Here is a 22,250-nt window from a genome sequence, read left to right as displayed (position 1 = left end):
GGGCCGTGTGATAGGACATGACTGAGCGACGTTTGCTTGCTGTAGTAGGGGTGGAGCGGCTTGTTCCGTGGCTCTAGGTCTCTGCTATCCGATAGACTAGGAACTATTCAAAGCGGCTGAGCCCTGAGGGATGTCACTCCCGTGGATGATATTGGTAGGGCCTTTCAGCCATGGCGTCACTTGTGCAAGTCGGTCGTGTGCCACGGCGCCAGCAGTCTCGACCAGCCCTGCCAAGCAACGCAGCCTGGTTTGAAATGTTTACCGCCATCTGGCTCGTTCAGCCCTAGACGACCCCCCATCTTTCCGGAAGCGGCACACCGGGCGAGAGAGGTTTGGATTTGTCTAGGCAGGGGTAACGGCAGCGCAGCCCTACAGAGTCTCTACTCTGGAGGTGCGACGATCCGCCCACGTAGTGAGACCTGCACGGCCTCAGGTGAGGGTTCGGCAGTTGTGATAGTGTAGAAACTAGGTTCGTAGTGAATAAAGGGAACCCCTGTCCTGGGGGACCCCTGGCAAGTCCGAGATCCAGCCCTGAGAGCGGGCTCTGGGAGATACACTAGACCAGTGTCCGCCAAGTGCAACCCAACCCAAGTGGTCGGGACGCACTGAGTGGAGAGCAAAGAGGAACAATCTCAACTATCAAAACTCTACGCGAGGAGACGAGCGAATGGGGGCCTTTTCACGTCCGTTTTTGGTCGTGCACAGCTAAAAGCCCTGCATTTCCGTTCAGAGACGGCGATGCGGCGCCTGCAGGCTGAAACATGGCGTCGGTCTAGACGCAACATCCGTTGGATATTCGGCAAGCCTGTACAATATTTCTGCAGAAAATAGCTCGACGCCATGAAATAGTCCTAGACATGGGATGCCTTGCGCCGGTTCGACGCCGTGGCTCGATAGTCCGAGACCCCTGAGTGTTGCGCGGCGGCAAGCATCCCATTACTTGACTGTGTCAAAAGACGGTCGATGGGGCGAACAGTCAGTCAGGCTGAGTTTTGTCTAGCAAAGAAGACGATCCACAGAAGAGAAGAAGCAAAGCAAATTCATGATGTCGTGGACGCACAGAGACAGTCCTCACGATGCGTTTGCCCAAGAGGCGACGCAGACGCCCATCACCGTTGCTTTCCCTCAGTGGATGCTCAACATCTGGGAGGTTTCCCATGGTAAGAAGACGTTTTTTCCCCGCGTAGACGATCTAGCCGCTGATCAGTTGTAGATCATCCCGAGGGCCGTTGGTACCTGGAGCCAAATGCCCAGTGTCTCCGCCAAAAGGCGAGCTTGAGAATTGTGTAGGTTTGCGCCATCTGCAACTCCATGAATTGGGAATAACTGCAGGAGCGGAAGTATACAATTTTTATCGAGAATTTAAATAACTCATTCTCTCAGGTTTGCTCCCCTAGATCTCCCCCGTCGAGATGCCCTCGCGCAGACCCTCGAGCTCTTCGACATCCTCCACATCCCAGGAGACTTTACCAAAGAACGCCTCCAGTCCGTGAGCCACAGCTTTGGTAGAAGCACCGATCTTAATGGCTCCAGCTCGTGGTTCCACTTCCTGTGCAAGAACATCGACATCAAGCAGGATGGCTCGAACCCGCCCGAGGTGGACAACCGCGCCGCAACCATGGGATACCACATCTCGACGCTCCCGCAGGCTGACTACAGCTGGCACCGCGCGGGCTTCTTCCTGCGTGTAGAGAATGACGGGAGCACTACACTGGTGTGCTTCGGTGCCATGCCTAGGATCAGGCAGAGGATCAATGAGTTTGTCGCGGCCAAGGCGTGGCAGCACGTCGTGACGGATCCGTACATTCTGTTTGATCTGCTCTTTGAGGCGCTGTACTTTGAAGTCGACGATACAGTCTGGAAGATGAACACTGTCTTTGGGCCTCTAGAACACGCAAGTAACCCTCTCCCCTTACTTATCGCCCCATTCTAACAGGAGCAGTTGATCCTCGAGTACGCCAACTCTAAGAACATTCGCAAGATGAGCTCCAAGATCCCCTTCGCGGCCATGCACAACTGCGCCAAGCACATCATCCACATCGCCGAGGCCATCGACTCGTGCATCATGCTCGTCGACGCTACTATCCGCAACGTCGGCAACCACGAGCACACGAGGCCCACGACCAACGAGCCTGTCCTGAAGCAGCTGCGCGAGACTCTCCAGTACCGGCGCTCACTCTTCGGCTCCAGCCAGCTGCGTCTGAACAGTCTCCAGAAGCGCGTCGACAATGCAATCACGCTGTCGTTTAACCTGGTCACGCAACAGGACTCGATGGTCATGATTCAAGACTCCAACTCGATGAAGGTGATTGCCGCCATCACCATGATCTTCCTGCCAACCACCGGCGTCGCCACAGTCATTGGCTCGCAGCTGTTCCTGTCCGAAGCTCATGACGATGGCAAGACGTGGAACGTGATGCTGACGCCCTTGTTCTGGACAATGTGGTGGATCTCGATTCCCCTGACCATCTTTGTCGTTCTCCTGGCTATTGTCTGGCACTGGTGGGTGCACACCGAGGCTCCTGTTGTAGAGGTACAGCAGGTCATCAAAAGAGCTGCAACCTTCAGTTCTTCAAACACCAAGAAGTTGGAAAAGTGACGGAAGCGTGCTTTTGAGCGTCGTTAGTGTTGCAACAAGTTTAATATCCCATGTAATTCAAGACGTGTCACTGATATATGTGCTGTTTGAAGTGGCAAGAGTGAAGCCGGTTCAAAGCCAGGCTTTATATGTCTTTTTAATGAAATGTACATGCAATGTAGGTATATGTACAAGAAGTTTCGAATACATGTACAACCCAAACGTTGTTCAACATGCCGACTGGCGGCCATGAGAACGAGACCTATCTACATCTCCTCAACCCCCACGGCGAAGAGTTGTCTGCATTTAGCAGGTGAACAGAGCAGGGCCAGGGATCTTGTAGGTGGAAGCTGGGACAACAGTCAGCAGGCATGCAATAGCTAACAAACAGATAGAACTCACCCTTGTAGGCGTCATAGACGATGCCGGAGTCGTTCTGGGCATAGGCTCCAGGGAAACCAACGAGATCAGTGGGAACGGTCGAGCCGGCACCGACGACCTTGAGCTGATGGCAACCGGGGTAGAACTGGGCTCCGGGGTACTGGTAGGCGGCGTGGAGGGCAATGATCTCGTGGCGGACGAGGTAGTAGCCGGGCTTGAGGCAGCTGGGGATGGTGTAGTCGATGCCCTCGTTGTCGGCCTTCATGAGCGAGGTCTAAAGTATTGTCAGTTTCTCAACTTACACTTTTTAGAGACATGAAGCTTACAGCAGCCCAGTTGTTGGAGGTTCCCTCTCGTCCAGCCTCCTGAACCTTGAACCACACCTTCTCGCTGGCAGGCTCCCAAGCATCGCAACCCTCATCAGGGCAACGAGCCATGTAAGTCAGAACAGGACCGACATGAGAGTCGGGCCAGAGAGTCCAGCGAAGGTTGACAGTAGATCCAGCCTCAGCCTCGGCGTGCAGAGCAGCGGGCTGGCTACCCTTGACACCACCGGCAGTGTAGCCGTTGCACTGGATGTCGATCAAAGAGATGTCCTCGACAGGGCCGTTTCCGGGGATGGGGCGCGAGATGCGCTCGGGGGTAGGGTTGGAGTAGGGGTCGACGTTGGGGTTGTAGAATTCGTACTCTTTTCCTCCGATGGTCGCGCTCTCGACGTAACCGTGGGCGGCCACCAGGGCCACGGAGGAGAGAAGGGAGAGAATGCAGCGCATTGTGATTTTGTTTTTAAGGAGTATTTGTAAATAAATAAAAAAAAAAAGAAGGAATATATCAGGACGGCTAGCGTCAAGAAAGATGTTATAGAATGAAGAAGAGAAAATAAAGAATGTGTATACAAGAATTCACACAACGGCTGGCGTCGAGAGGCGTAACGAACAAAAACCTCTATTGCGAGGAATCATGACATTAAATACCAACTCCCTTTCAACCGCCAAGACTTCTCAACGGAGATTCTCAGATGAAAGGGCCCCGACGATGCAGATATTCCCACCACTGAAGCTCATCTTGGCAGTTTCACGTTGGGCGTCTGGGATGAAGCCGTGATTGGTGGATGTTTAAATGTTTCCCAGACGAAACAGGGACGGACAGGGCCCTGCTTTTTTTTCTGAACTGATTTTTATCCCGGTTTAAGCGACGAAACTGTAGCGGTTTGAGATTTTGGCTGGGTCCGTCCGTTGACGTAGCATTCGCGGCTCTGTTAAGAACGGATGAATACATATAAGATCTGCGAGGTAATAAACTCCAAACAATTTGGATAGGACGACAAAGATTGTTTGTGGCAATTCGGTCGGGACAACACATATTGTTCATAGTAACTAACATTGCTTGTGCAACCTCAAGCTTCTAGGACGTCTGTCTAGGACTGATGATGGAAATATGGTGGGTATAAGAACAGACAAGGGTTTGCGCTCCCCTGTAACTAGAGCTGTGTAAGACGGTATCTCAAACTATCCTCTCTTTATATCACATAAGCATAAATCTTTTAATTCTATCTCACTACATCGCGGTCATCATGATTATACCCCTCGAGCTCATAGTGCTCATTGCCAAAAAACTTGCCCATCGCCTCGCCCAGACCTCCCCATTTCTTGTAACCACCGACGATGCTGAGTGGGCGGATCTGGAGGTGCATCACCAGGCTCTGATCAGCCTAGCAGCATCATGTAAAGTTGTTCATCACAGCATCCGACACCTACTCTACACGGCTCTCGACATTTGCAACCCCTTCCGTTTAACTAAAGCCTTGATCGACATCCTCAAACATCCGCAGGTCGGGCCGTCCATCCGCCACATTTATTGTGACACCGCATTAGACTTTGAGGCTGTATGCAAAGGGCCTCGGGGGTCTTCGTTCCGGAAGCAGATGGAGCGGACGGTAGACATTACATGGGTCGAGGATACTCTTAAGCAACGCAATTGCTGCCCTCCTTGGTGGCTAAACCCTGGAACCACACATTGGCTTCACAAAAACGGAATCAAAACCTGGATTCATCGGGAAGGACAGATACGTTCGGAATATCTAGAGGTTGCGTTTCTATCGATACTACACATGGCGACAAAAGTCGAGTCCCTCTCTTTTTTCATCACATCGACTCAGGCTAGGGACAACTAGCATCCATGCAAGGCGCCACGGGTCACCCAAGCTCGCGTGTTATCGTCACGGTCGATAAATGGGTCGATGAAACGGTCATGACTTGCCGGGACGATGACAGCCAAGGGCCACCCCGTCTTATTCTGGGCAACCTCAAGGCGCTGCAATGTAATTTCCGTGAACAGAGTCAGTGGCTGCATCTCGCCGATTCTCTATTCGGTGGCGGATATGAGAACCTGCGAACTCTTGTCCTTGACGGGATGAGTCTACGAGACATGAGCGAATGGTCAGACAAGATCAAAGTCGAAAACACAAAGATTGAGCAACTCTATCTCGGTTCGCGGAATCCATTTAAGCGCCCGATCTCCAACCCTTGCTTCGCCAAGCAGGAATGGGTCAAGGGGAGATGGCTCGTCGGTGGGCCAAGACTGGAGAACCCCCAGCTGGAGCTTGCAAGGTAAGACGAAGAGGGATGGAGGCCTAATGCGGAAGATCGGAGGAGACGGAAAGCTAATCTAAGCGGATTCAAGCATCTTCAGGTCTTGGATGTTGTCGTCGATTCTCCGCCGAATTTCCCGTCCAGGACCCTTGTGGCGTTGAAGGATATTGCGAGTTCGCTAGAGGTTCTCCGGGTCGAGGGGTACCCATTTAACCTGTACATTCCAGATGACCGCGTGTTTAGCTGAATATGGATGAGGTTTTCGGGTTATATCTAGTTATCCTTGCACTGAAGGGCAGAATAGGAGGCTTCAGGGGTGAGCCCGAATGAGGTTTCTCGGAGCATATTGTCCGATGTAACTAAACGGTCATCTACCACCTCAAGCACGCCGCAGCATGTCCTCCTTGGGTTTTTCCGAAGTCTTCGGAGAGGTGATCCCTTGGGCCGTGTTGTTCAGAGTGTTGGTGCGTTGTCGATACGAGATGAGCCACCGCAACTCAACAACATGGATGTGAAGACATGGGAGTATGTCTGTTGTTACTCTTCTCTCCACACTCCTTTCCCGTATTTTTTTCCAAATTATCAGCACAGGGGGAGCCTTAAGTCCATTGACTAAAAAGCGAGAGTTGTCTCAAGGTATCCCCCACATTTGCCAGTATCAACCCCAACCACTGTTCTTCACATCGACACACTGTTTACAACAACATAAACAAAGAGCAAAAAAGAAACAAACTGCAAAAAACATACAACAGCGGGGATTCGCTGGTCGTCACCGACCCAACTACTAATCCGCCCCTCACTGGCTTATCTATGGGAGAGCGGACGGGATCCCGAGTTCTCCAGTGGGTATGGTCGTATGTGCTAGACAGTGGTGCTGAACCAGCTTATGGGCCTGCCTCATGTTGAACATAGCATCGGGAAGATCTGACTATTCTTGTGCAAGTGAGAATGTTGACAATCTATGTGTGTTACGCCTAGAGAGTTGGTAGCCGGGAGCATTGGGGGAGCTAAGAGTTGCTAGTAATTTGACACTAACGCCGGCGTTGGCCCACGATGATCATTTGGTGTTGAAACATGTACCATTCGAAGAACCATTTCAATCTCTGTTTAGAATACTCTGGGATATGTGCCGTGGCCATTAGTAACTGTAGAAACCGTGTCCCGTATTATAGAGTGCGTCTCAACGTACGGCATCAAGTCATCAAGTTCGTTCCACCGGCCAGATATTCCGCTTCCAGACCCCAGGGACATTGGGCAAAAATAGCAAAAATCCAATACAGTCCTTCTGCCTTAATCACTATCAACATTTACCCAGATACAGTTCCTTGGGTATCCTATGTTCCAAGTCCCTTGTGTCCCTGGTATCCCTGATCTGCTCATTGGGGGGGTATCAAAGCAGCCTCTTGGATTCGCCTTCTTCCTATCTATTCTACTCATCGACACTGGCATCTATCTTGAACCGTCATCATAACTCGGAACCAGCTGGCAATGACGCAGTGGAAATGGTGAGTTCTTTGGCATGATGAGTCACCAGGTGGGCAGTCATTTTAGTGGTTGGCCCATTAAATCATCACAGCAAAGATGAGAATGAAGTTGACTAAGAGTTGATAGAACATACTAAAAAGAAATGAAGACTGCAAAATCCAAGGAAGTTGTTGCAAAGGAAGAGTGCCCAGTTCTCACAAACCCAGCCGAGGAGAGGGGCCAATACGCATTGCCATTCGATCCAACAGTTGTTTCAGAAAGCATCAATTCCTTTCGCTCGCTCTGAATGAGATTGTACTGTTTTAGGGCAATTGTTGCTAGCCGGTGTGTAGAAGCCAAGGGATCGTCGAGTTGAGATGTAGGGCCTAGAGGACCAACATCTCGCTGGACTTGTAGCTTTCCATTGCTGTGCTATCTGGATTTACCGGGACAATTTCATAATGACAACAAAGACAGAGTATGAGAGATCCAGCCCCCTCATTTATATCGCCACATCCTCCACAAGATGTCTGGATTGTCCAAAGACTTCATCCTGATGTCGATGCAGATTACCCTATAGCTGGATACCCTCCTCCAAGGGCTGAGGGACAACTCTCAACTACCTCGCTCCACCTCTGGAGGGTTAAGGGACTAGAACGATCTATCAAGCTTGCAAGAATAATGTACTGTGCTCTGTGGAGGATCTTGTGTATTGGGGATGCGAGCATCAATTTGCCATGACTGAGACGGGGATTCACAAGGCTTACGACAAGTCTATTAAATGGAAGACAAGCATTTACCCATTTTAGAGTTCTCTTCATAGATATAGTATATAAAACCCTTTTAAAAAGAAACATTAAACCATTCATTCACACACAATAGAGATAATCAATGCTGTCAAAGTGAGCCCAGCGAGTCATGAAATCTCGATAGTCATCCAGAGCAGCTCTTCGGCTCATCGCAGATCCAGCCTACCCCGGGTTATCGTACGAGCACGCAAGCGCACCACCACGCGGGAAGTGTGTCTCCATGCATATCTAGACCTGCGCCAGCTGCCCTTCCTGGTCTAGAGAATCTCAGCCGGCAACTCGATGGTGGCGGCAAGCCCGGGGGATACCGGGGATCCTACCAAGGTAGAGAAGATCATCTCTGTCTGTGCGGACTTGAGCAATGAGGCCAGTTGCCTGGAGGTCTCGGCTGCGGAGAGGGAAAAGATCATGGCTGACGGGGAGATGATGGTGTGGGAGTGTTGGCACAGAGGAGGAGTAACAGCTGTCACTAGTAATGGAACGTGATAGGTAGAAGATACAGATCTGTAAAGCTTCTGTAAACCATATTGATCTATTGAACCATACCGCTGGCTCTTGTGGAACCGAGGGAGCATTCAAGGAAGGTATCGTGACTGGCTACCTATGCAAGTGGGCCAATTGGTACTTCGTCGTCAATCTACTACGTAGTAGACAGACTGAGAGCCTGATCTACCAAGGGAACCTTTGCATTCGGCGACAACTACCGCAACAGCGAGTCAACCCGAAATATAGTCCCCGTTCTAAGAGCTCCTGAATGGCTTTCTCTGGGGAAACTCCCCTTGGCCATCGTCATGAAGCAGCGGCTAATAGTGGGCACGGTTGCATCGTCGCAGGGAACGACGGTACGTACCTTCTCGACTTGTCCAAGCCCGTTTTGCTGCCTACCTGAAAACGGCAAGGCGAGCCGAGCGATGGAAAGGGAATCGCTCGGTTGAGATAAGGAGAGAGTGCTGACAAAAGTTAGTTGAAAGTTCATCTAATCTTGAAGCTTGGCCCCAGTGGCGATTGGGGGGACATAGAACTGTTTGCGACTTGCGCCTTGTCCGATGGCCGGAGTTGATGGGGCTGGCCTGACGGCGAGATAAACAGCGTGGGGTATGTATGGAGAGAGCATGCGTTGAGGAACTGCTGCTGGCATTACCGACGAATGGGGACCACAGAGGCGACAAACTGACGAGTCGTTCATGTTCAGGTCAGTTGACGGGTCCCGTGATGGCAGTCGAGTGAAACATGGGGTTCAATGGTCCATGGGGTCGCGGAAGCCTTCGCTAGGCACCCGAGATGCTAGCCTGGGCTGATGAGGCCTTCTCAGATGAGGAGGCGGTGCTGGGACGATACAGTAAGACGGCCGACCAGTCTCTGTCGCGTGGCACCTGCAGTTGTCAGTCAGCCAAGAATAAAACACACAGAGTATTACTGTGAACATGGGCCTGGGATATCTCGATGAACGCAACCGAATCTGAACACGAGAACCTTGTCAAGTCACCACCAATATCCATAACACCCCGGACCAGCTGGCACACCACCTATAAAACGGCAGCAGGAATTCCAATATTGTCGGCCAACTTTTGGAAGCGAACGAGGGGATCACCAACCACGATAGCCAGACCCTGCAGGTGGGGAATCCAGACCCCGCGTTTTTTCCCAGAGATTGGTGTGTGTGGGTGGTGGATGGCGTATGACGGCGCGGCGCAGGGTCAGAGGTCAAGGACGAATCAGACGGCCGTGATAAGGAGAAGCGTAGAGGGAAAACGGGATGGGACAAGAGCACGAGGGACAGACAAGCTTCCAGTGTGGAGGGGGCACCAAGGTTTTGGTCCCATTGCCTAAAACGAGAGAGTGAGCATGAACTGGGGGGAATACGGGCTGTGTGACGGATTGACCGGATGGCCCATGTTTCGCGTGACCAGGGATGAAGAGCAGCATCTAGGGCTGGGTTGTTTCGGTGATGTCACAGCGAGAAGGGCCGGAACCAAGGTCAAGGGGGTTCTTGGGAGAAATCCAAGTGATGGCCGGCGAAATATGAGAGTATGATCGTCAGTTCCCAGCGCAAAACTAGACGGCACGGTCGAGGACAGACTGGCGACGAGCAAGATTCCTCCCGTTCTTGTTGGCTCTGCGCGTCACCACTCGCACTTCTTCCTCACCCTCCCCTCCAGAAGTTCGAACCTATCCTCACCCCGAGACCCCATTGGAATCCATCCGGCACGCTCAGGCGCAAGGGGGAGGGCTGACCCCCTTCGGCAACAGAGACATGGCGTCACCAGGAATGAATCAATGTCTTGCCCTCAGGTCGTTGGCCTATTCGCTCTCCCGAGACCCTGCAGATGCTGACAGGTTTCAGAGGGAGACCACCCCCCCTTCTGACTCTCTCTCTGTTCGTGAGAGTTCGGAGGGCCGATTGATAGATACATGTGCCTGTGGAGTGATGTTGGGCCGTGGAGGTAGTGTAACCGCCGGACGCGGATGGGAAACAAAAAACGGTCGACGTGCAAAAGCCAAAAGATAAGGATTTCCATGCAAGGTTTGCTCCGAGGGTCCGGTCTCTGCTTTTCGGACGACTGCCGGAGTAGCCGCCGAGTGCCTCCGGTTCGGCTTCCTTCACCTTGACTCGCGAGACAAGCGCCGACTCGTAAAGATCAAAAGTGCGAGTCGCGACGAGAAATAAAAAATCTCTTTTCACGCATGCAGCTATAGAATAGCTTGGCTAGAGATAGATTGCTTACCCTGGCCATGACGGGTAGGCTGAGGCGTGTGCGTCGTGATACCCGTGAGGCGCGTCGGCGAGCTGCCTTATCAGCTGGGCATGCGATAGGACCTACACCCGAATCAGGCAGCTTAACTCGTGTGTTTGTTATCTCTCGTCTGCCTGCCGTCGTTCAGCTTGATAGAAGAGACAGTCATATCATAGGCAGGTCAAGAGGTTGGGGTACATACATACATACCTACGTCCCTCTATCCATCGCCGGGATCTGTATGGAACACTTCTCGACGACTGCTGTTGTGCCAGCTGGCTCATCTCGATTTGCCCACCGCGGTTCGAAATCGATATCTTCTCAGTCCACCATCACAGGACATTTGCATCCATCGTATCCGCACCTCGTTGTCGTCGTCCTTCGTCCCGTCGGCACCCTTGCCTGCATGTGTCTTTGACCCGACAACCTGACCAGCTCATCCTCATCCTCCGTGTGGCCGGCCGAGGCTTTCTCGTGTGTGTCCCCTTTCAAAGAGGGCCGTTATTCTCTGTCCTGTTGTTGGCCGACTGTGCTCCCCCGTTTGGCGCTACGTCTTGGACGACGTCCACCCATTGCTTCCTCGTGACGGTTGGGCCTGTGGTTTTGATTGTTGTGCTCAATCTTAGACATTTGCTTGGCACGCCTTCTTCGCCCAAGGACCTCAGTTATCCCCATCTGGATCACTCCCCCACGACCAAGACCAAGGGTGCATGCATTGGGCAATTGTCGAATAAGTATTCGAGGTCACCGCTCATCCGCCGGGGGTAGCCAAGAGATTCTGAGCAAGAGGCCGTCGTCTCCTTCTGGTCTATATCAATCCATCGACAAATCCACGAGTTGTCGAGACACACAGGCCTTTCTTAGGCGAACATGGCCTTCAGCTTTCTCCGCGGCCCCACGATCACCGTCTCTCGTTTCGATTCGTCCACGCCCACGCGGCATCTGCCTCTCCCCCAGACGCCATAGACACACGACACGAGTATAAACACAGCAGAGAAACCCTTCAGCGCTCTGCAAGGCACGACCTGCCATCAGCGGTAGCGTCATTCGAACCCTCCCCCAGCTGCTTGCAACACAGGCAATTCGGGGTCCATCACTGAGGGGCCACTTGACCGTCGACGCCGTGATTCGCCCAGCGTCCATCACAACTTCAGTTCTCTAGCTCGCAAGCGTCACCCTTGACCCTAGGAGCCAATCCAAGGCTTCGTTTTTACGTTACTGAAATTGTCCTGCGACGCACAGCCTGGGGACAAGACGGACACGCGGTCATCCCCGGACTGGTCCATCGTTTTTTTGCTTTGCATCTCTTGCCCTCCGGTCTGCGGTGCGGATCTCACATCCGGGACTGGGCTGGGCCTGGAACCTCAGCCGGTTGGGCCCTAGAGTTGGTGTCGATTTTCGCTCGAGAAGGAGGAGGACAGCAGCTGAGCGATCGGGCGTCGGAAGCCCCTCAGAAGACGACGTCAGACCTGGGAGGTCAAAAAGGCATACAAAAAGTGACACATTGACCCAGAAAGAGACGGATCCCCAGACATCGTGAAAGGAGGCTTGCCTGCTGAAAGCTGAGGCGGCTTGGAAACCGAAGCCTTGAGCGCCGCCAGCGGGACCCATAAAAACTTACAGTGCCGCCCGGCCCTGGAGCACTGCACGCTGAGCAGGCGCAGGCGCGTTACAGCCTACAGTACAGCACAGGGCAGAACCCCCCGGAAGGCCCTGAAAGCCCGCCCCGTGGGCCCACCCCGCCCCGCTGTCGCAAGACTGAATGCCAGCGCACCAGGCCCTGAGGTACCGACCCGAGAGACCCAACCCACCTGCAGCCCACTTGGCCAGCCCTGGCTGTCTGACTGAGGTGTCTGACGGAGGTGTGAGTGCGAGTGTGTGAGTGCCAGCCAGCCAAGCTCTGCCCTGTCGCACTTGCCCCGTCTTGGGTTCCGGGACTCGGACTAGGATTGACTGGGGGGTGGCCACTATGATGACTCCACGCTCCTTCCTGCTGGCCCAGCGCCAGTGCCAAACCCAGTATCAGCGCCCTCCCTCAGCTCCTTCGGCGAGTAATCACAACACGGCTTTATCTATTCCGACTCCCTCTTTATCTCCCGCCCTCACTCCCACTCCCTCCCGTTCTCCCTCCCCTTCACCCTCGTCTTTGTCCTTGTCCTCTTCCATTCCTTTACATACTTCGCATACTCCTCGATATTCGCCCTCCTCATCCTCCTCTGTAAACTACGCCTACACCGACGACTCGTATACATCATCTCGACCATCCTCTTCGGCGACTGGCACAACCGCAACCACGACGCCGACCACATTCACCCTCCCGCGCTGGTCGCCCAAGTATGACGATAGCAAGAACGACATTACAGTCACCATCACGCCAGTACAACCAATATCCGATGCAACAATGGGCAAACGCAAGGACCGGCGGGAGACCTCTAGTCTCTCCCCTTCCAGCCCTCCTACTACAACTACGAGTTTGACGACAAGGCCCACAACTCCGACGAGCCCGGTCAAGATTCCCTCCGCCAGCAACAACCGCCATGGAACCCACCCTCAGAAGCGTCACACATCTCAGCGCCGACGGCCCCGTGATTCGCGCTCATCGGAGGCAATGTCGCCTTCGCTAGCCGCTCTGCTGGCCGTGACAGATATTCCCCGGCCAAGACAACTTCAGCGCCGCCGCCGCACCGAGAAGACCCTGACTGTGGAAGAGGTCATCGACTGCCAGCAGGCGTCGGAGAAGGAGCTGAGCTGGTCATTTAGCCGCAGCCCTCTCGACATGCTGCTCTCGCCTCCTCATGAAATTGCCGACGACGACGATAGCGTTAGTGACTGCAATATCGGGTCCGGCATGTCAACTAGGACTTACTCTGTCGACTCGATTCCTTCTCTTGATGAGTCCTTTACTAGCGACTGCCTCTCATCTCTGGACAGCCCTAGGACACCAAGCCTCTGCTCACGGAGGACGAGGTTTACTCCCATGCGAAAGTCACTGGAGCCTGTTATCTCACCACCTGGATCCGTGGACGAGCACCCCCTGGCTGGAGACGACGCTGATGTCGATGAGATGGACATTATTACCCTGGAACAACCTGAAGAGGCTCAGCCCAGCAAGCTGCAATTCCTGCAGCCCTTCAAGCCGCTTCGATCTGTTTTCAAGTCCAACTTGACTGCATCGCTGCGTGCTTTGAGATCGGCTGCCAAGTCTTTCTCGGCCATCAACCTTCCATCTATCCCTCCGGACGACTTCCTGACCCGCTCGATTCTCACCATCGACCCTAACGTGCCCTATGCTGATGAACGCCGGCCACCCGTGTCAGAGGAGATGCCTTCGGCAGCGATGCGCCGTTACTTGAACCCTACGACGAATGCACGGATCGAGTCCCCGACAAAGACGGTATTTGCAGGCACATTTGCTGCTTCGATTCAAATGCGCACCTACAAGATCCAGCGTTCCCGAACGGCGCCGGGATCTTTCCGAAACGCTTATCCGTCAACTTCGCTGCAGTCACAACCGTCACCTGCGCCTCAGCAGCCACAGCCGCAGGCCCCCACACAGACACCGCCGGGCATGCGACAGCGCGAAATGCGTGAAAACCCCGATTTCATCCGTATCGCCGTGATGGAGATGGCCATGCGCAAACGCGGAAAACTAGACGACCAAAAACCCGGCCGGGCCCGCTGGGCGCTCCCCCCGAGACAGATGTCGACAAAGCCCTACGAAGTGGCACCCAACGGAGTTCCGGTGCGGTGGATTCCAATCACCGCTTAAGGGCAAAGGGCAATGCTGCGCTGCTGCACCACAGCACCACAAGCCACGGGCAGGCCAAAACAGAGGGCCTCCGATTCTTGCAGAGCGATGACACGTCATGTACCTGAGCAGGGTTCCTTTGCAATGCCGGATCGGGCAGGACAAGCAGCGGGATGCCTGCCGACAAAGCGCCCACCTCCTGAGCTCATTACGGAGTACCTGGAAGGCCTACCCGCACCACTGGGTAAAATGATGCAAATTTTCGCCCCCCAACCACAATGGAAGGATTTTGGAAGCCCAGCCACGAGTCACGGTCCCACAAGCCGGCGATGGAACCCCGGCAGTGTCCAGCAGTTTCGACAAACTGACAGGGCCCTGACCTGACTCGACCAGACAAGACGAGGGGAAATGATGCAGCATGGCATGGCACAATCCGCCCCGAACACGAAGCCGAAACGCCAGTCTCTTTTTTTTTTTTTTTTCGATCGAAACTGGACCTCGGGACAAAGATTTCGGCACCAAGTCAATTGACATTTGTCAATGGCAACACGATCACCCAATCATGAAACCCATTCGACATGGGACACATAACATCATCTAGACAGCGACCGGCATTTTCAGGAGTTCTGACACATCACCCATTTTTCTTCTTTCTTGTTTTTATTATTCCCCTTTCTGTCACCGTCGGTGGAGAAAAAGCATTCAAAGCACTGTACTGGCATGCATGCGAGGCGAGGCGAGGCGAGGGTGGAATTGATTGATTGATTGATTGATTGATTGATTGATTGATTGATTGATTGACTGCTTGCTTGCTTGCTTGCTTCTGTCTGCAAATTTTTCTTGCATTCGCTTTCTTCTTTCTCGGGCAAGACCCTTGAGGACTCAGTCTGCACCCCACCCAGACGGCATTGGCTGGTGAGTGAAATGGCTCACTCGCTGTCAATGCCGGGGCTAAGGAGAGTTCTCGGGAATGCAGACGAGGTTTTCGATTGCGGAGAAGGGCTGGCAAGCTGGCAAGCAAGCAGGCAAGGGGGAGACAGGCATTGCATTGCATTTGTTGAGGGAGTTTAGTTGGCATTTTGGAAGGGCAGGGCATTTGGCTTGGCTTGGCGAATACGGACAAGGGCATTGAACTACCGCGCACAAAGGTACATATCACACACACACAGATTTCACTCAACTCACACAGAGTTGCCTTTTGAGACAGACAGCAAAAGGAAAGGTCAGGGCGGCATGGGGCGCAGGCGGCATCAAGAACTAGCGGTCTATATTTTCGGATACCATTTGTTGAATCGAAGGCACATTTTTCAGTCACACATACTCATGCATCCTCAAGAGTCTTATCTCGTGTGTGTTGTTTTGGCGCGGGAAGGGAACTCTTGCATGGCCGAAAGCGGCAGGGCTAAAACTTGGCCTCGACGATGAATGGGCAATTGGCAATGCAGGCATGCCCAACCACTTTTACCCCATGGATAAAAAAGTGTGTGTTGTACGTCGTTTCCCGGTCAATGAGGACTCGAGCAAGCTGGAAACGCGTGATGAAGTCAGTGTCAAACATGGGAGCCTATCAATGGGCCGCTTATTGATAATCTCCTCTCCTCCATCCTCAGCCCTTCTCTCAGAACTGGATCGGCACGACCTTCCTTGACCGTGGGGGTCACTGACAGACACTCTTCCTTCAGAGCTCAGATCACGCGGGAAGAAAACTTCTAGAAAGAAACGGAACACCCCTTGGTCTCCTTTCCTTGTGGAGATTTTCCTTTGACTCAGACGCTAATTAGCCCAGGGGGAGGCTAGAAGTGCGCACCGAGCAAGAGAGCGCATTCTGGTACTGTGCCATCGGTGATTTCCCGGCAAGCCAGCAAGAGATAGGGAATTTTTAAAATTACCCCGCTAAGTAGAGGGAAATAAGGCGGAAAGAATTTTTTGGTCGTTTTTACTTGGCAAGGGTTCTGTGCAGTAGCGCGTGGTTGGGGAAGATGGGGACGGGGAGACAAACTGAGGTGTTCTAGACCGCTAGATACTGTTGTGGTTTTTTTTGTGAGTGTGAAGCGCGCTTAACGAGAGGCGGTGTGTGTCTGTAAATTTGCGGGTGAAGGAGTTGATCTTCTGGGGTTGGGATAGGGCAGGGATGAGAGATAGCCCTGATGCTTGCTTGGTTTTACATGGGAGTAGGCAACTTGTAGAAGGTCGATCAAGATGTGCAGCCCGGGGGTTGACTTTGATACAAAAGAACTGTTGTGAGAACACACCTGCCTCTTGGAGATCATCTCCGTGAAGCAAGGGGAAGAAAGAACTGACATTCTCAGTCATGGCGTGGCAGTTCCTGGGAGTAACTACACACCCCTTGAATCAAACGAGATGGGAAATCACATGCTTGGATATGGCCATGAACTCGGTTTGACCGAGTAGCACCGATAACATGATAGAGCGAGGCTAGGAAAGTTGCTAAGCATGTCATCCATTGGACCCATCGGCTCTGCAACCGTCAGTATGCTGTCAAGACACTGCAAGGACTGTGGAAGATGCCGCAGGGATACAGCACGAGTCCAATTTCGTCCGGGAGCGGATATTTGGCATGCCAGCATGGCGGTTTGACATCCATGGCAATGGATCTTCGTAGGATATACCATAACAGAATCATGAAACGAATGATCAAAAGAGAGCATCAGAATTCCCCTAGGCCCGAGTTCTCCTCCTCTTATTGAGCGACCACTGTCATGGACAATCATCAATAGATAAGAACAAGGATTTCCCGACAACAGTTAGCCTTCATAGTACTCCAAAGAGGTGGTATACTAAATCGATGCTCCTTTTCACCCATGGCAGTTGACTATTGAATACTATTATCATTAAAACTACGAATATGCTAACCATCCATGCCATCTACTCCTCAGCTGCTCCGTCCTCGTCATGGAGAGGTATGCAGTCTCGTCCAGCCTATCTTGCAGCTCCTTAAACTTGGACGTCGGAGCCTTCTTCTCAAACAAGATATCCAGCTCTAGATATGTGAGCTTCCTCGTCTCGGGCAGCCTGAAATAGCACCAGATCAAACAGACAAAGCTTGTGCTGGCGTAGAGAAAGCACGCCTTCCCACCAATGTTCCACGCCGACGGGTTCAGCATCTTAGGCATCACGATGTTGTTCACCATGATGGCTATGTTGTACGTCACCCTGGCCAGCGCAACAGTCTTGACGCGTAAACGGGTGGATGGAATCTCGGCCACGAGGACGTAGCACACCGGACCGATGGTGAGGTCGTAGAAGAAGGTCATGGCGATGATGATGGCCCCCAGGGCCCAGTCTGCGCCCCTCCGACTGCCCAGTGTTACCGAGATGATGCCGCCGGCGAGAAGCAGGATGACTGGTATCAGCAAGCCAGAGAGGTATAGCTTTCGGCGACCCACAAACGAGAGGAGAGTCCACGACATGATGCCACCAAGGATACCAACTCCGTATCCAGCAACCGAGAGGTTAAACGAACTGGACGCGTCGAAGCCGGCCTGTTCAAAAAAGTACGGCGCGTAGGACGTAAGAGACCAACCGGAGAGTGCCTGGCATATCCAAGCCATACAGGCTATCTCGGTTCTGCGACGGTTGACGCCCTTGAACAAGTCCAGATAGCTACCACCCCCATATTTTAGAGTCTTCTCAACTCTATTGGTGTGCTGCATCAGTTCTATCGTGTCGTCGATATCCATGTTGCTCTCGTTACTGAGACGATAAAGAGCGTGCTTTGCCTCTGCTGTCCTTCCATGACGGATAAGCCACCCTGTATATCATGTCGTGTTAGTCAAGTCACAAGACTTAGGGGTGTAAAGGATTCAATCTCACATGGACTATCAGGAGCAAAGGAGATGCCAAACAACAGGGGTATCGCCCAAGCCCATTGCAAGGCAAATGGGAGGCGATAGGACCACTGAGATGAGTTGTGCACCAATGCCCGAAGAATGCCAGTCCCAATCACTTGACCAACGAGCCAACACATGTTGATGTTGCTCAGCACAAAGGGGCGCAGGACAGATGGCACAACTTCAGCTGCATATGTGGCAGCCAAGGTCTGGATGACGCCCCATGATATTCCTAAGTAGTTGTTAGCAATGCATCCCCCGACATTGGTAGGCTTTATCCATACCACACAGAGCTTGCGAGGCCAGCAACACGCCGATACCATTGGCGAAAAAGGCCCCAAAGACGGCAGCACACATCCAGAGCAAACTTGCAATCATCATCTTGCGATATCCGATGACGTCGGTGATGTATCCGTGTGCCAAGAGGCCAATGATTTCGCAGCCAATGGCCGCGTTCTGCAGGCCCATCTGCCACGAAGGCGATATCTCGTACACTTGGTCCTCAGGAGGCGTGTTTGGTGGCAAAGTCGGTCGTCCATATTTTCGCCTGAAGGCCGGAAAGGCAAGGAAACCCGTAACTAGAGACTTGTCGTATGCCTCCATGACAACCGTGAGGAACAGCAACAGAGACCAGCCGACAGCTTTGGGGTACTGTCGACAGCAGCGAAGAAAGGTCATCTCTTTTTCGATGGCCACGCCGCGACGAACCCGCCCCGCTGTGGTATCAAGGCTGGATGAACGTGGAAGCCAAAGGGCGTCTGCAAAATTCAGTGATACATGTCCGGTAGAAGATTCATTGTGGCTTTGCAAGATTGCGAGGCTATGAAACTCGGGCATGGGAATGTCGTCTTCATCTTGAGAACGGGTTTCGTTGGCCGGGCCCATTGAGTTCATCTCGGTCGCACGCCTCTTGGTCGTCGCCGTATTCTGACAGAACCACGTCTCTTTGGAGGGTAGGACTTCATCGGGTGACAGAAACGGGAGTCGCGGCAAGTGGAGGAGTGGTCGGCTTGAAGGTGAGAGCTAGAAACGGGCACACTTGAGGTTCCTGGCCCATTCCCTAGTCGGTGGGAGAAGTTGAAGAAGCATCTTCGCTCGAAGAGTGTTCAGACGACTTGAAAAGAAGGAGAGGAACCTCCAATGGGGAAAGCAGACTCTTTAAGACCCCATAAACCGTGCAATGTTACATGTTGCGAGGCGTCATGTTGACAGGGCGATTGGTCAATGGCGCCCGGGGAAGTACAACCCAGGCCGTGGCTGAAGTTTAAGGGACAAGGCGAACAGAAAGAAGAAGAAATAGTACACGTAAAAGGATCGAAATGCCATGTTATTCTGCGCCCTTGGGGGTACTGGTGTCCTGGTGGTGTCCTCGGGCATACGCTCGGGCTGTCAAGGTCCGCCTGGCATCCAGGGATGGTCTAGCCTGGGATTAGCTCAGCTGGTCAAGACTCCGAGGAGCGAAAAAACCCCATGATTTCCAGGCACCGTCTCTATTAGCGACAGAGTTTGGCCGCTTAACGCCGTTGGAGTCGGTGGAGCAGCACGTAGGAAGAGGCTCTGACAGGTTAGAGGTCAGTGATGAGGCGGGCCACTGGATCGCCAGTCGGTTTCTAACCAGGGGTGAAGGCCCGAATTGTCGTCATCTTGCAGAATCGATTAAGAAATGTTTTGTGCATTGGATGGATGCTGCCTGTTGATGTTCATAGTCAAGCTGGTATGAGGAAGTACAAGCCACTGCGTACAAGTTTGGTTGGAGTGGGGTCACGTGCTCGTGCATTTCGTGGCTTGCCACTGCCTTCCGCCACAGTCTTGTAAAGTTAACTGCCTGTCCTGGTTCTCACGAATCATGTGAAACCTCAATTTTCACTTTTATACAACTTCACCACATGATCTCAGCCTTTCGTATACGACTCCCTCAACATGGGAGAGGCCATCTGGCTTGGCCAGCACCGGCCAAGAGAGCTTGGAAACATCAGACATTCATCAACAACCACCAATTTGCTAGCTATCACCGCTGGCAAGACTTGGGCTTGGATGACTGGCACAACGGGCAAGACGTGGACATGAATGGCGTCAAGCTAGACGCAGCAGGTCGCCTAAAGCGCTACACCGGCTCGAAAATGTTTTCACCCGCTCGAGTCATAAAAAAGCAGCTTCCCAAGCAATTCGGCATCCGTTCTGCTCCAAAGAGAATATTGAACCAGAACCACGAAACAGATGAGCGAGACCTCCGCGTGCTGCTCCGCTACGCCGCGGACGCGTGGGCATCGAAACCGTTGCGGGAACATATCTCAAATTTAGAGGTGCTTGGGCCTCCAAGGTTTGTCTGCCTGGAAGCCAAGAAGATGACTCGCGAAGAATTACCCATCAAGTTCCATGTGGGGGTATCCATATTCGATACAGGACTCCTGGGGCCCCTTCAAAACGGTAAAATGGATCCAGAGAAAGCCGTGACATCTCAGCATTATCTGGTTCATGACCCAATGTTCCACCCCTTTAGGGATCGGGACTTCTTGTATGGAAGCCCGAAGACGGTCACCGATGCTGAGATCGCGGAGAAGCTCCGGAAACTATCTTCACCACCTAACATCCTCGTGACCTACGGGCCTAAGAGGGAGCACCGGGCGTTGAAAAAGCTGGGTTTAGACCTAACTAACACATACATCTTCGACATATCCAACATGGCCCTGAGTCTGTTGGATATTCCCTACGCCATTCCCCTGCACTGGTTGCTACAGAGACTCGAAATCCCGTTCGACCCAGAACTTCTACACGTGGCGGGCAACGACGCCCATTTCGCACTCCAAGCTATGCTCATGATGGTCGCCCTAGATGCGGAGAAGCACCCGGAGCGGCGCAAAGTACCGGCATGGGTGCCTACGTTTAAAGCAATCGCCAACGCCAAACTCCCTGATTGGGACTATGAGACACATATGTGGACGCCGGCATGGTTTCGCGAGCAAGAGGATCGTCTTCGTCAACACAGAGACGTCGAGCATCGTATTGCCGAAGAAAGATATCAAGAGAAAAAAGCGCGACGACACCATGAAGAATTGTTACTAGGCAATGAAGACGCAAAGAGGGATTCTAAACGTGAAAAGGCTCGGGCTGAGTATTTGGAGTCTTGGCGTTCTACTGGAGGAGTAGCATGGGTTTGACCGAGCAATGGTTGCCCAGACGGATAGGGAGGAGGGCTGGCAGGTGTCGTCGAGCATCTGTCAGCAGATGAGGAAGAAGCCTAATGTCAGTCATCAATGACCCAAGCCTGGGTAGCATCACATGCCACGTACTCAAGCAGGGGGTTCCTCCAACGTCGGGATTTCATTCTCGTCCTTGTTCGATGTTGTCTGGGGTATGGCACCACGCGGCCCGGGGCCACGGCAATTTAGCCAACAGCCAGCAGGCAAGGCCAACGAGGGTTTGCCACAGGGAGCGGCACTCAGGTTGACCTGATGACCTTGTGGTTGATTGGGATGGGCTAGAGGGGGGAACTCGTTCGGTGGACCCCGACCCGTCGAATCGTCAGATGGTCAGCACCAAAGGGGCAATCATGATGCCAGGAGGAGCGAATCTGTTCCCGCGACATCGAAAGTTGTTGATAGATTTCACTCCGGCTGGAGCCGAAATCTAGAGATGCATCATGGGATGGACTCTTGTCATGGTTTATGCGCAGAGTTGGGAGTCATGATCGATACCGGTTCATCATGGTAACAATTAATATCCTCACTGTTAGTGGCCGCTACAAAGCATACCCACAATTCCCCAGTATCGACTACCAGGCTGCATCACAGCGACTTGGCAAAGCAGCAAGAACTCAAATATCAATTAAGAAAAAAAAAATTAATTAATTAAACAAACACTTCTATAACTCATACAAGACATGCATTCTTTCGTCCGAACACATCAGCCTCATCCAGCGAGCCCTGTTCCCCGGAATCGCCCGAATAGGGTCAGACTGCCCAGGGTCCCAGCCAGCAATCACACCACCATCGACCGACTCGCAACCGCATTGAGCCCTATGTGAATGCTACGCCTCGGGGGCTCAAGGTTAGGGTCAAAGAGCCAAATTTTGATATAAAGATGACCTAGGAAC

The 22,250-nt window shown here is 52.7% G+C and overlaps 6 protein-coding genes across 6 annotated transcripts; 4 read left to right on the top strand and 2 right to left on the bottom strand.

Annotated features, from left to right (window-relative positions):
- Window positions 1-1,045: 1,045 nt before the first annotated feature.
- MRS44_008790 (uncharacterized protein) lies at window positions 1,046-2,599 on the top strand (the record flags this gene model as incomplete). Its single annotated transcript, XM_065621060.1, has 4 exons — window positions 1,046-1,160; window positions 1,214-1,286; window positions 1,384-1,873; window positions 1,937-2,599. 4 exons carry the CDS (start codon window positions 1,046-1,048, stop codon window positions 2,597-2,599), a joined length of 1,341 nt encoding a protein of 446 aa, XP_065477132.1.
- A 285-nt stretch (window positions 2,600-2,884) lies between these two features.
- Window positions 2,885-3,732, bottom strand: MRS44_008789 (uncharacterized protein; the record flags this gene model as incomplete). Its single annotated transcript, XM_046269683.2, has 3 exons — window positions 2,885-2,928; window positions 2,981-3,233; window positions 3,286-3,732. The coding sequence occupies 3 exons, from the start codon at window positions 3,730-3,732 to the stop codon at window positions 2,885-2,887; spliced, it is 744 nt and encodes a 247-aa protein (XP_046132244.1).
- Window positions 3,733-5,137: 1,405 nt separating this feature from the next.
- On the top strand, window positions 5,138-5,572 carry MRS44_008788 (uncharacterized protein; the record flags this gene model as incomplete). Its single annotated transcript, XM_065621059.1, has 1 exon — window positions 5,138-5,572. The coding sequence occupies one exon, from the start codon at window positions 5,138-5,140 to the stop codon at window positions 5,570-5,572; it is 435 nt and encodes a 144-aa protein (XP_065477131.1).
- Window positions 5,573-12,527: 6,955 nt separating this feature from the next.
- MRS44_008787 (uncharacterized protein) lies at window positions 12,528-14,327 on the top strand (the record flags this gene model as incomplete). Its single annotated transcript, XM_046269679.2, has 1 exon — window positions 12,528-14,327. One exon carries the CDS (start codon window positions 12,528-12,530, stop codon window positions 14,325-14,327), a length of 1,800 nt encoding a protein of 599 aa, XP_046132242.2.
- A 2,837-nt stretch (window positions 14,328-17,164) lies between these two features.
- On the bottom strand, window positions 17,165-19,042 carry MRS44_008786 (uncharacterized protein; the record flags this gene model as incomplete). The annotated part of the gene is made up of 3 exons (XM_046269680.2): window positions 17,165-18,078; window positions 18,141-18,389; window positions 18,442-19,042. The coding sequence occupies 3 exons, from the start codon at window positions 19,040-19,042 to the stop codon at window positions 17,165-17,167; spliced, it is 1,764 nt and encodes a 587-aa protein (XP_046132240.2).
- A 1,001-nt stretch (window positions 19,043-20,043) lies between these two features.
- On the top strand, window positions 20,044-21,315 carry MRS44_008785 (uncharacterized protein; the record flags this gene model as incomplete). Its single annotated transcript, XM_046269678.2, has 1 exon — window positions 20,044-21,315. One exon carries the CDS (start codon window positions 20,044-20,046, stop codon window positions 21,313-21,315), a length of 1,272 nt encoding a protein of 423 aa, XP_046132239.1.
- Window positions 21,316-22,250: the final 935 nt, after the last annotated feature.

The sequence above is a fragment of the Fusarium solani genome (assembly GCF_023522795.1).
Source record: "Fusarium solani strain SB1 chromosome Unknown bctg00000005, whole genome shotgun sequence".
Taxonomy (NCBI): Eukaryota; Fungi; Ascomycota; class Sordariomycetes; order Hypocreales; family Nectriaceae; genus Fusarium; species Fusarium solani.
Note: the sequence above shows the minus strand (reverse complement) of the source record. Positions and strands in the feature narration are given on the sequence as shown.